We start from the raw sequence: 14149 nt of genomic DNA, 5'->3' as shown, positions 1-14149 counted from the left end.
ATTGTTAATTTTATTATACGCAGTACATATAAGATTATTTTATTATGATTTTCTATTGTTTATGAGAGACTGATGATGATCTCATGTAGATCAAAACGTTTGTATACAGTTTGTTTGTTTATGATATTCAATTTTTAATTTACTTAATATAAATATCTCGCATCTTAGACTTTGTTTTTATCCTTCTTATTTCTCTTTTATAAGTATATGTTTTTTTTTATAAGTACAAATAAAGACTCTTGAGATTTAAATAATAAGTGAAAGATAAAAATAAGAGCCATTACAATATTTCTAAGAAATTAATACATCTTCTCAACTCAGTAAATTACACATAAATTATTTATCAATTTTGAAATCGTAAACTAAAGTTAAAAATCATAATTAATAAATCGATGTAATATTACTTATGTTAATAAATATTCTAAAATATCAAAAAATTTATAAAAAAAGCTTGTTATAAAAAATTATAAAATTTTGATATTATCTTGAAAATTTTGATATGATCTCGAATTTTAACTCACAAAATTATGTTTCAAGACCGACAAATAAACGTGTAGTGTGGTAGACTGAGGAAATGCATTAATTTCAAAATATTAAAAATATATTTAAAAATATTACATTTGTACATTGTAAATAGACTAGCTCTTACTGATCTTTATCTCTTACTCATATTTTTTTCAATTTCTACAAAATTCATAATATTCAAGAATTTTTGTATTTTTTTGTAGAACAAAATTTTCATGTAAAAAAATCTTGTGTAGTCTCTAAAAAATTAAACATCACCTAATGACTTTGAAAAAATACTAATATTCGATTAGCACTTTAAAAATAATTATTTAGTATATTTTGTGCGGTTCCATGCAATCATCTCGTGCAATTTTCATATTTTTCTAATATAATGTCAATCAAATATCAAATGATATCAAGTAATATTATATCGATTTATTAATTACGATTTCAAATTTAATTTGCTATTCTTCTTTTTTCTTGCAGGTAGTGGAATGATATATCGCATTTAATTTTAGTACTTTTCTTCAAGTACAATCACAGAGAGAGAGAGAGAGAGAAAGAGAAAGAAAGAGAGAGAGAGAGAGAGAGAGAGAGACACATGCAATTTCTATAAAAATTGCGACAAGAATAATTTGTTCAACCCATGCAGCCTGGCAATTTATTTTATTCTGAATGACACTCGTATTTCGATCTGAAGAATACGTAAACGTTATGTCCCGCGGCTGCGACGAATGCAATCGTGAGTCCTACCGTGCCATCGTCATAACACAAAGCTCTCTCTTGCAAAACCGAATAACACTTTTAGATGTTCCGTGACCGAGGAGCTGTCGCAAAAAATCGTGAAAAATCCTGCCAACGTCGTATAAATATAGCGAGACGAATCGGATCTCGTTGCATCTCGTTGCCATTATCGAATAAATCGAATTACGATTGCTGACTGATGACACGGTGCAGATCAATGACTATCGAATGTGCTAACTGCGACAAAGTCATCCGCTCGAGTATATTATTACAAGTAACTATATATATATATATATATATATATATATATATATATATATATATATAGGATCTAATTACCGAGGGGGAATGATTCGGGCGTATCATTACATATATATACATAAATATACATAAATATATATATATATATATATACATAAAATATATAAAAATATTAACATATATATATATATATAAAACGATACGCCCGATCATCCTCCCTCTCCTCCTCGTAATTAGATCCTCCGAAACAGCGCAAGATTTCACGTGAACAACGCGTTATATCATAACGTTATATCATAACAATCCGTGCGTTGGGCTATCGCCGCTACCGACCGCGTCACCGAACATATCCGCAGAATCGCCGAACCCGTTCGGCGAATCTCGTAAATCTTCCGGCAGAATCATTCCCGGCGGAGTCAGCTCCAGAATTCAAGTTCGGCCGACCTGTTACCCGATTCTTTTCGATTTACGGCCGACTCGGCTATATTAACTGACTCCGACGGGTGATTTTCGCCTGTTCCCGGCGAGACAGCAACCAGTCCAGTGCTGATCTCGGTGAGTACCCATTCTGATACTTGAAAGCGATCGTAAGGTACTACCTAGAAAGCCAGGAGCTTCTGGCGGATCGCTCCCATCTCCGAAGCACACAAGCACACAATTATTCACAAGTTAAGGCGCTTCTTAACTTGGCCTCTTAGAGTAGACTCTTGTATGCAAAATCCGTGACAGAATAGGAAACTTCCTGTCTCCGCTGCAGCAAATTCTAAATCCCGATTCCGGCCCGAAAATCCGTTCTGAATAAAGATTTTGACGCGACGAGACTTTGACAATTAATAGCCGATCGGCGACGCGATCAACACCGCGTGGTCCCCCCCGCGCCGCGCGCCCACGATCGCGACACGCTGAATTCTCGGAAAGCCGCGAATCAAGCTATTATACGAAATTCTCGGAATTCGCGAACATTTTCAGCGAACAACGACTGAGATTCCGAGAACGAAAACCGAAACATACTTAAACATATATATATATATATATATATATATATATATATGTTATATATATTGTAAATAGCAACCAAAACTTGTGGAAGCCAGTCAGTAACTGTACATAATTTTCTAGTTTAAGAATATACTTATATATAATTAATATAAAATCCTCTATATTTTATTTCTCTACCGAAATTCTCTCTCTTCTTGAGCAGCCCGACTGATGCTATCCCGCAAAATTATGAGAGCGAACCGCGAATCGACGTGTAATCGTTTTATTTATATATATATATTTATGCATTTTATATCTATATATAAATATTATATATATATATATAAATATATATATATATATAAATATATATATATATATATATATAAATATTATATATATATATATATATATATATATATATATATAAAATGCAAATTATCATATATTTTGCACTATACATTTTGTAATAATTAATATAATATATTTTCAATGACAAAATGTTCTTTCAATAAGATCGAAACAAAAGGCATCATGGCTTACTATATTTGCATTACGGTTATTAATGCAAATTATGATGTTCGGTTAAGAAATTATTGTTGATCAAAAACTTAATGTTTACTCTAGGAATCATAATAATGTTTATAATTCCTAAGAATCGATAATCGTGTCCCGATATTTCGTGAATCACATTTAATTTCTTCAAGTTATTGTTTTACGTAAAACTCTATTTAAATTGAAAAAAAAAAGATTAACGTCTCGCGTTTATTTTGTTCTCAATACATTTTGTATATTGCTAAAATAAAAAAATATTTATATAAGATTGTTATATTTTCAAGTTGCATAGAAAAGTCTCGATAAAAGTAACTTTCACAGCATTATTTCGTGATCAAAAAAATTTGGAATGATACAAAATTGATAATGTGGAAATAAGCTTGTACTTGATGGATCAGATTTAAAGATACAATTTTCAACAATAAATTTACGTGTCGTAAATAGATTTCTGCGAAAGTTCAAGCTAATTCACTGCTGATTTGTAAATCATTGCGAACGCAATTACAAGAATAGAATTACGAGAATGCATTAGGGCATTCTAGCGATATATTATTAGGCTACATTATTATTAGATCTCGTTTGATATTGACATTCTTCGAATATATAATATAATATGTGACATAATATATAAAATATAAATCTTAAAATAAGAGATATATATTTTGCGTAATATTTTGCACAATACACTACATAATGATAGATTGACAAGACTTTCGCAAAAAAGTCAATAATTGCCAATAAAAAAGAAAAATCAAAGATGATGTGAATCGAAATTTTTCTCCCATCTCTAAGTTTGCGAAATTAATCAAAAATCACACAAGTTTTGCACTGAGATAAGCAAGACGTAGTTCAAGTAGCAATCGTAAATTGTTGCAACTTGTTTGTTTACGATCTCATAGATCGTAGGTAGTCATAGGATTATCGAAAGGACATGCGGTATAAAACTACATGTGAATACACACTATCTATGAGAAACAAACGTCATCGGATACGCAAATCACGCAGGCAGCTATAAATAACTACTTACGCGGCATTATTAACAAGATATTAGATCGCGTGAGATTATTCCTCGTCAAGATTATTCTCATGTTAGACGGAAAATGAAGACCTCAATGAAGATATCAATTTCGGCAACTTCTTGAAAACTTATAGATTAATTTTTAATTTTTCTAATTTTCTTATTACTTTTCTTCTTCTATTAATTTTTTAACAATACTTTGTCATCTTAATTCGTCTTAAGTCTTAACATTACTTTCTGCAAAATGGCGTTTCATTTATTTTAATCTATCTATTCACTACAAAATAATGGCTGTATCTAATATCGATCAATTCCTAATTATCATCTTATAATATACTAAAAAATTAACGAGAGAAATTGCCAATGTAAGAGAGGCGCGAGAAGGTTAGTGCGGCCCGCCTCAGTCAGTACTTCTACGCACCTGTAATTGTCGCCTACATATTTACCTTTCACTATTACTTTTTCGATTGCATTTTCGCATCCAACAAACAATATCCATGCGCACGGAAGATCATGCATAAAAAATGTGATCGATACACTTGTCGCAGTCTTTTTTCATAAAAAGAATTAAAAATATAAATTAAATCGTCTGTCATGTTATTTTATGTCTGTTATGTTATTTTAAAAAAAGAAGATAAAAAGTGTGCGCGCGTGCGTGCGTGCGTGCGCGCGTGCGTGCGCGCGTGCGTGCATGCGTGCGTGCGCGCGTGCGTACGTGCTGCGTGTACACTCGCAGCTGAACAGAAACTGTCTCTGATCTCCGTGACCAGCTGGATCAGACAACCTGCCATTCTCCTGTTTCAAACTCCCTTTTCTTCAATCGCGTGTCTCTCCTAGCGTGAGTGTGTCCCGTGTATGTACAATGCGTAGGACGCATTGATAATTCCGTGTGTTTACAACGCGTTCCGGTTACACGCGGTTACACGACGCCGATCGCAGACTGCTTGGAACCGCGTGCGAGTTTGTTAAATGTGGTCGGTGCGGTTAAATGCGATCGCAAATTTACGTGATTATTATCTCGTGTCAACCGGCGTAATTGTTCAACAAGGTATTTCTATATAAATCTTGATCTTTCACTCATCTTACGCAATATAAGTTATGCCAATCTATGTATTATATATTATTATAAATATTATATATGTATAAGACAGAAGCTTTTTTATTATTATTAAGATACTTTATATACAAAAGATTTACAAAATCTTACCTTTTTATTACAAAAGGTTCTCTATTAATTTAATTTTGTTAATAAGTCTCTAATATCCCAAATTGGTTTCATAAACCTACATTCTTAGGGAGGTACCTCAATTTTCACTCTCAGCAAAAAGAGGCACTATTGCTGGACTCATCGATAGAAACGTTCTTATTATCTCACTCGAAATACCATCAAAAAAACTTAAATTTAATGATCACTATTAATGAATAATTACCCTCTGAACTTTATCTTTGATAATATTCATTCTAGATTAAAAATTTTATTTAAACGAGATTAAGCATGCCAAATGCACAACAGTGAAATCACAAGAAACAAAATGGTTCATTATCTTACCTTTTGTTTCGGGAATTGCGACCAAACTCAAAAAAAAAAAAATTGCTAATGATTTCAACGCAAAACCCGCGTTCTTTGAATAAGCCTATGAATAAGTTGAGGCATGATCAGGGTTCAAGTAAGGATGCTGTACCAGCACATTCCAAAAGGAATGTAATATACAAGATCTACTGCAACAATTGCGATGCATGCTATGAACAAAGACTATGAGACAATTAAAAACGAGACTGCATAACCACAACACCAAAATTATGTACGCAGAACACAAATACACATTCAGTCATTACGAGATTAGATTACGACCATGAATTTGACTGAAACAATGTGAAAGTTAGACTGTGAACGAAATTTACAGAAACGATGATTTCAGAGATGCTTTTTATTAAAAGACAAAATAATAGCCTAAATTCTGTACAGTCTGGTACTGAATTCTTGCATCACGCATATGTTTCCATTCTTGAGCAAGTTGTAATCTCGGTTTTATTTTGATTGCAAGTTGTTAAATTTAAAAGTCATTACGCTCAGTTACTGCCTGGAGCTCAATGTGTTGCTGCTCAGTGCGAATTGTGCCGTACTCCTGCACGTGCTTTCTCCGTTTTTTAGTGTGAACTGTGTTCATCTGATAATTGACAGCCCCTTAATGACCATTGTCTCGTTTCTTTTAAAGATGACATATATATGTATGGTCATAATAAATATTATATTATAATTAACGATTTTATCATCGGTGGGCTCATCAGATGAACACAGGATCTTATCTTTATTTTTATTTATTCATTGAAGATGACTCAAACTTGAGTCGAAATGTCTGTATTATATATTAAAGTTTGTAATAAAGAGTGTTAATTTAAAAAAAAATGATATTCCTTTTTTATTTTAACACAATAGTACAATCATTTGATGTACATTGTGTTAAAATAAAAAAGAAATATCACGAAGGAAGTTTATGTACGCATATATGAAACATTAAGAGTGAAATAATAAAATGAAAATAGCATTGAATGAAATGATTCAATTCTCTTTTTACTTGTATTGTATTGTATTGTAAGACCTATCGAGCGATTCTTACGAATAATCATCACTACTCCGGTTATGCAATATTATGCGGAACAATACATCATTAGAATGAGGTGCAGCTAATATGTACGTCATAATCGCAAATAACGTGAAACAATCATCGTTTTTTCATAGTTGTTTTATTAAGCAAATCCTGGAAAAATAAAAACAATTATTTAGATGCGATTCAGAGACATCGTTAATTGCTATCAATGTACTTTAAAGAATTTTTACAATTATCAAGCTTTTGTGCTATCTTACATCTCACAAAAAATAAAAATAAAAAATGTAAGATATCTTTAAGAGAAAATATCATATTTCCATTTTAATATTTGTATCGCAAATGCATCGCAAATGCATAAATATCACGTTCTTTCGATAGAATCATATTTGCACTGTGCATATAGTCTTGGTATTGATGCTTCCGACGATAGATAAATTCTCGTACACAGTGAGAGTATACAGACAGGAATAACATGGATTGGATAGTCTCGATGCGAAGAAAGATTGGAATTCGCGCTGGGCACAGCCTCTCAATGGAATAAAGAAAACGGTGGCGCGTGCAGCAATTGCGTCGTCAATTTCTTCATCGAATCAGAGTGTCAGGCTGATGACAGTCCGATTGCCGTTGATGACTATACATCTCGATTCACGATGTATAGAGACGTGAAAAATTTTAATGGCATTCGCAGCCGCCATTCTATAAGAACATCGAAGCAAAAAATATGACAAGCAGAAGAGACACTGAGAATTCCTTCGTTATGAATGAGAGGGGAAAAAAATAAAAAATTTATCGAAAAAAATAATCGAATTTCTGCAATATAAGTAAAACGCTAAGTAATTAATTTAAGCCCTTGTGCAACTGTAAACGTTCCGATCTGAAGATTGCCCATTGATTCTGATGTGGTCGGATTTTACGACAGTGAAACGGTGATACGCGCGGATATTAAAATAATGACATGATCAATTACGACATCAATCATAAAAATAGTAATAGTACTATTTCAAACTTTTTTAAAATAATTATTTTGAAGCTATCTTGAAAGTACGTAAGTTAATTTTCGTGTTTCGAATAACTAATTAATCAAATAAATCCAGATGTCTTGCCAATCACGAATTAACAAGATGATAAAGCTGGTATGATTAGCTAAGTAATTTTTTTTTTAACAGCGTATCGTAACAACGCGATAAGATCTTTTCATTTATATTATCAGGTAGGATAATCTCGCGAAATTAAAATGATGATTGAATTTAAAGCTACCTGCAGTTCAAGACTACGTCGTCCTGTAAATGCCACGTTTATGAACGTGTCACATAAACTTCAAATGTTCTTCGTCATATTCAAATCCTATGTAGAATTTCAGTCAAACTTTTCTCATTTCTATGTAACTATTCCCTTCTGATTCTTATCCCTTTGTTATTTCAGAAAGTATGAAATACAATTTATGTGTATCCTTTATAAATTTTTAGGTTCTCCCATATATCAGGATAAAACAATTAGAAAGACAAAACTTTTTAAATGTTTTACAATGTGCGCACACGATATACAAAATATTATCCTCAAAAAGTATTGCAATAATCAATAAAATTATTGTTAATTATTAAAGGATATACAAAGTCTTTCAGAGATATGGAAACGATCGTTTCGAAATAACTTCGAAATAACAGGGATGTATTTTAGAAAAAAAAAAATGTTAAAGGAGAAGATGTAAGGTTTCAAAAAGCTATCTTATCAGTTTGATTTTGGGTGACGATGCCAAGATATAGAGGTTAACTTTGTTCTTTTAAATAGGAACCCACATTTTTGATTATATATTCTTGTAAGCTTACCTCGAGAGCTTTCCAAAACGATATGATAAGGTAGCAAGGACTTTCTAAATTATGAGGCTTAAATTTAATATGCAATTTGATATAAAGTATAAAATATCTCATAAATTATTCATTTTTTGGCAACTATATCTTAATACTTTTATGTACAGAATAATGAGATGGATCAATTAAATTAAAAAAAAAAAAAAATGGAGATGCAATATGCAATGACGTATCTTTTTCGAAAAACAACTATGTATTTTCTTTACATCAATTGATTCATGTAGTTTCATACTTTTAAAAGCCCCTGTATATATTACAATATATCCTATTTCACAAATCGATTAGCATCAATGAATACGAAATATCAATAACAGTAATACATCACCTCAACTCCTAACAATTATAATAAAATAATATATCATAGAATGTTGATCTTATTTAATTTTTTAAAATTACGGTATAAAATTTCATCTCAAGACTCTTCCTGCATACAAATTACATAAAATATTGTAATATCTTATAATATTTAACTAATTTTAATTAATTATTTATTGTATTAATGACCAGAATTTTGAATTGATTATTCAGGAGTATAAAATTCTTGATAAATATCAAGATCTAATATTTTGATAATGTGGAAATAATGTGGAAATAATGTTAATAATGTTAATTAATAGCAATTATGAGCTAATTGGGATCGACAACGATTTTGCCATGGTTTCTTAGAGTTATCAACATAACAAGAAAATCCAAAAAAAATGTTTTCTAAGGAGAGCTAATTCTTTCATCCTCTCGTTTTCCTTCCCTTTCCTCTTGTTTTTCTTTACGAATAATAATAATAATAATAATATTCTTATGAACTCTCATAACTCCATCCCGTTATCTTTTATTCACAGATTAGAAGAAGTCATCAAAATCTTTGTACGCTAGCAATAGCTGGAAATAGGCTATCGAATGAGACAGACTTCATTTAAACTTAACTTTTAAATGCCTGTTAAGCATTCCCCACTTTCAGGCGCTGAATAATATTTAACGCTATTGATAGAGTCTGACGAACCCAATAAAGTAACACTGAACTCGAAATTAGACATTCTCTTTAATTATTATTCTCTCTGCTAATTTGTCAACTTACTTATCTCGAGTAGTATTCGGCAAATTCGGATAATAATTTCGTTTCGAGATTGCATAAAATGAATTTGAACACGTTTTATCTTTTTTTACTACTAGTAGCTCTTTTTTTTTCAATGTATCACGAGTAATTGAATCTCTCAAGTAGGAATGATCAGTGCAATCGGTCATACAATATACTTACTCGGTCGTTTCGAGGTACTGGAAGACGCGATAGACAGGGCGTCGATACATGAAGAGATGATCCTCGACACGCTCCACCATCATCCTAAAACCACTTCATTCGAAACGGTGGGCCACTTATTATCACCCACCGCTTAACACTGATTTTCACGACGCGGCACGGCACAATGGGATAAAACACGCGAGATTACCGCGACGATCCAGATATAAATGTACATATATCCTCGACGATTTTTGAAAAAAGTTCCTTTCGTCCATTCAAACGACTGATGTTTAGCCATATGCCGACATGCACCCTTTTATTCCTCACGATAAAACTGGATTGTTGATTAAAGGTCGTGTCCCGGCTATCGAACTGGTGCTGTCGTGCAAAGAATTCAACGTAGCAACATTCTACGCCCGTACTAGCGAGTACTAGGCAGGATTAAATGAATATCCAGATCGAGCTTCCAGTTTCACAAACAACATCGCTCTTCCGTTTCCATTACGTTTTTCTGTTTATTACATACTGCCAATTCCGTTGAATCGATACGTTCAGCGCAAACGATCGAACGACAGGTGCAGTGGAAGATCGTGTCCTTTAACGTGTTCTTCTTCGATCAACGAGCCTTGCTTATCCTCCTGGTGTTTTGTTCTTGTGATTCCGCCAATTATCCTAATAGAACTGTTAGTTCTAATTATAATCGCATTTTGGAATGATATGACGATTGTCATGTCTGTATAAGTGACGATTAACATAAATTTGATAAGATCACGCTGTATTTTTATCTTATTATACTTCATACCTTCTATGTTTATAATTTACATTAAAAATCAAATATTATGTATTTTACAAATATGTTTGAAAAAAACATGATATATGCACTACTAAGTTTATAAGTAATATAAACACGAGTTTAATCGATTTCATATATCCTGCTAATTTGGCGCGCAATCTAGATTTTTAGTTGCAGTTTTACGAGCGATACACACAGTAGTTCCTAAAGAAAAGAGATAAAGTAGCTATCATATTTTTTGGATAAACGGATGGAAGAAATTGTGATCTGATGAAACAAACCGTCACTACTTTTGGCCTTCGAGAAATGGCCTTCGCTGTCTCCTTAGGAAGCTTCACGACTGATAAGAGAATCACTTGCAGACGTAAATATATGAACGAATGTACCTAACCTACCTCAAACTGCGGAACACCGCTTAAGTTCACCTGCAGTCATTGCAGCCAATAACCACTGCAGTGCAACCCTTTCTTGGTATCAAGCCAGGTTTACACGTGAACGGATATTTTCATCTCCAAATAATATGCGATTAAGTATAATAATATTTTACTTTTCGAAGTAAAATTCTTAAATATGAAATTTTAAAATCCAATTAAAAACTTCACATCATTAAAATCATCATATTCTTGTTTTAATTAGATTAATTAGATTAAAAGAAAGATCTTAAACTACACTGTTTTAAAATGTTTTATAATAAAATCAAATAAATATTAACGAGAAGATTTCGAAGATATTTTTACACTGAGGCATTGTAATTAATAAATTATTAAAATAAATTTTTATCAAATCTATGTATTATAAAATATATTCTTAAATTATTTTTATGACACGACATTTATTCTAACATTCTGGCGATAATCCCACTTCGTTTATAAATTTTTACGAACTCCGAATGTGTAAGCAGCTACAAAAATCAATAATGGCCTGAGATTACGTTTTCCTTTTTTCATCTAGCTTTTTTAAAATTTTATAAATTTATACCTACTCGTAAAGTCAGTATTATCATGAAACAGGAATACGAATGAAACTATGAAGACTATTGAACTTTCGAATAGTTTCGAGACCTGTCCTGTGATAAGAATTTTAAATTTTGGACGAATAGATCTTGTAAACCGGATAGCTCATGGCAAAATCATTAAAAAATTCAAAAGAGAACTACGAACTTTCCGACAGGCTATTGTAAACCACGAAAATAGAAGAAATTTGAGATACTCAACAAAAAAGATTCTTTTTAAACAAGAAGATGTAAATTCCCCATAATATTGTCAAAAAATATTTTCTTTCTAAATTCTCTCTTGTTATTACGTATCTTTGCGATAATGAAACACTTGTAATATATTCTCTATTTTGTATAATTTTCAGATTTTATTAGCTGTGCGATTATATATAAATAAGCAAACATTAAGTGTATATAAAAAAATTATATATGACGTCGAAAAAGCCAAGAAATTTCAACACACAAGAGAAATATATTATTCTTAATAATAGAAATGAAAAAGCTATGATACACAATATCATCAATATGATACATGCAATAGCATACAATGTTTAATTTTACGAAATTTCATTGTTTATCACCGATTGCGTTACCGACCGAACCAAAATCGTGCAATCTTGACATCGCGCTGCGAAATCTTTCATCTCTCATCATCAGATCATCCATCGACTCCGAACTTTATCCTCGAATCCGTTTAGACGAATATTAGACGTATAAAATGTGTAAAACGATCTTTTGAGATTTTCCGACTTCTCCAAATTTTTTTAGATATTTAATATTATATCATCAGTCGTGAAACTGCAAAGCTTGGAAAAATCATTTAACTCTATGGTTTCGGAAATTAATTTTTTTTAAGGATAAATTTTTTTTTCAAATAATATCAGAAAAAAATAGCTTATTAAAAAATATTTTTTTTTTCAGTTTATACAGAAATAAATTTTCAATTAAAAAGTTAATTTGATAAATTTTAACTTTGAGGAAACGCACATATTCGCACATATTTTTTCAAGAAGAGCCGCAAAACTTTCTGCACAAAATTCAATCCGTCTTATCTCACCTTCTCTTTCGACGAAAGGATACTCCGTCAGGAGCACTCTATCCCAGACGAATCATTTACAAAATCCCCCTTTCACTTCCTTCCACTTTCTTCCCTTCCGATTCTTTTCAATCTCACAATGACCCTTCGCCCTCGGAATTACTAGTTCAATTAACTTTTCTCGTTAACACTCCCTCACAATCACACTCGTATGTCGATCGTACTCTCAAAGCCCACATCTCAAAGAGCTCAATAATCTCTATCAAAACACCAGTTTGGCATCGCGTCGCGATTTCCTTCGCATTATGGTACCGTAGATCGGGCGTCGCGACGCAAGGCGACCTTGACTCGCATGAAGGTCTCCCGAAGGGATCCCGTTCGCGACGCGCGACGTCGTGGCGTCACGGCGTCGCGAATGAATCGACAAACGGATGGACGGACGGACGGACGGATGGAGCGCTCGTCGGTCGGTGGGCGTCGGTGCGATGGTCGGACGAGGACGGAAAGTAACAGCGCGCCTAGCAACAGCGTGCACGACGGTGCGTCTACGTCGTCGTCGTCGTCGTCGTCGTCGTCGTCATCGTCGTCGTCGTCGCCAGGTATACGTTCTGCCAGTTCGAGAGGAGCAAGCGCTTTGCTGGGTGCGGCAGGCTGCGCCGCTGCGACGCCCGGCGTCCTTCCCCTGCTGCGACTCCCTCCGCTGCCGCTTGCTCTTCCTCCCTTCCACTCACCCTTTCCTGCCTGCGTCCGCGTTCAACTGACGCCGGTATCCTGCAACCCCTGCGTGAATGTAGCGCGGTGCCGGCAGCCCCCGAGATGCGACACGACATGCCGCATCGGGAAAACGACCGTGATAATACGACTGCAATAATTTCGTGCGCACGGAATTTCCTAAGTGTCATTGACGCACGTAAAAATGTTACTTTCATTATAAGTATAATAAGTACGTACTACAAAACAGTACACTTATTTCTTCATGTAAGTCTTCAAATTCAGGTTCAAGCATTCATTTTTTAGCATCCACATGAGATGCGGACACATAAAACTGTGACTTTTAATTGAATAACATATCTGTATGATTTTCCCTAACGTTTGACAGCTACATGAGTATCTGAACTGTTTATACATTGATTCTTTATCTTTATATTATAAAGCGCTGTATATGTATAACAAAAAATATAATAAAATAGGAAAGAGAGAGAATTAAATATACATTGCAATTACATGCAAGAATTTATATCTGATAGACGAAGAAATATGAAAAATAGTACAGACATTCTCCCGTAAAAAAAATATATCAATTTTAAATATCAATTTACCATTCATAATATAGTTTGAAATTCTTACGTTAAATTGAGGACATTCAAATATGAATTTGGCTATCAAAAAAATACAATAGGATAATACAATATGTATCTGGAATCCTGTCAACAAAATTCCCACAGGTATATCACGCATGCAAATTGATGCTACTTATGATATTAATTTAATTAGCTTGGCAAAGATCGATTTCGAGATAGAAAGTCACAATATCACGAAAACCTGACCGTAA

At 33.0% G+C, this 14149-nt stretch overlaps 1 protein-coding gene across 3 annotated transcripts in view; it reads right to left on the bottom strand.

Moving 5' to 3' along the window:
• Fak (protein tyrosine kinase 2 Fak) overlaps positions 1–13330 on the bottom strand; it is a 30804-nt gene extending 17474 nt beyond the window's left edge. Inside the window, exons 1-2 of one of the 3 annotated variants that reach the window (XM_089082063.1) lie at positions 12619–13330; positions 9793–10455 (exon numbers count right to left, since the gene is read on the bottom strand). In XM_089082063.1, coding sequence (XP_088938189.1) covers positions 9793–9875 — 83 coding nt within the window. In that variant the 5' untranslated portion in view covers positions 9876–10455; positions 12619–13330. The remainder of the gene's footprint in view (positions 1–9792; positions 10456–12618) is intronic. The other 2 variants (XM_089082060.1, XM_089082062.1) reach the window with 2 other exon arrangements.
• Positions 13331–14149: the final 819 nt, after the last annotated feature.

This window comes from Pogonomyrmex barbatus, unplaced genomic scaffold (assembly GCF_055798465.1).
Source record: "Pogonomyrmex barbatus isolate J1 unplaced genomic scaffold, ASM5579846v1 scaffold5, whole genome shotgun sequence".
Taxonomy (NCBI): domain Eukaryota; kingdom Metazoa; phylum Arthropoda; class Insecta; order Hymenoptera; family Formicidae; genus Pogonomyrmex; species Pogonomyrmex barbatus.
This window is presented reverse-complemented; position numbering and strand designations above follow the sequence as displayed.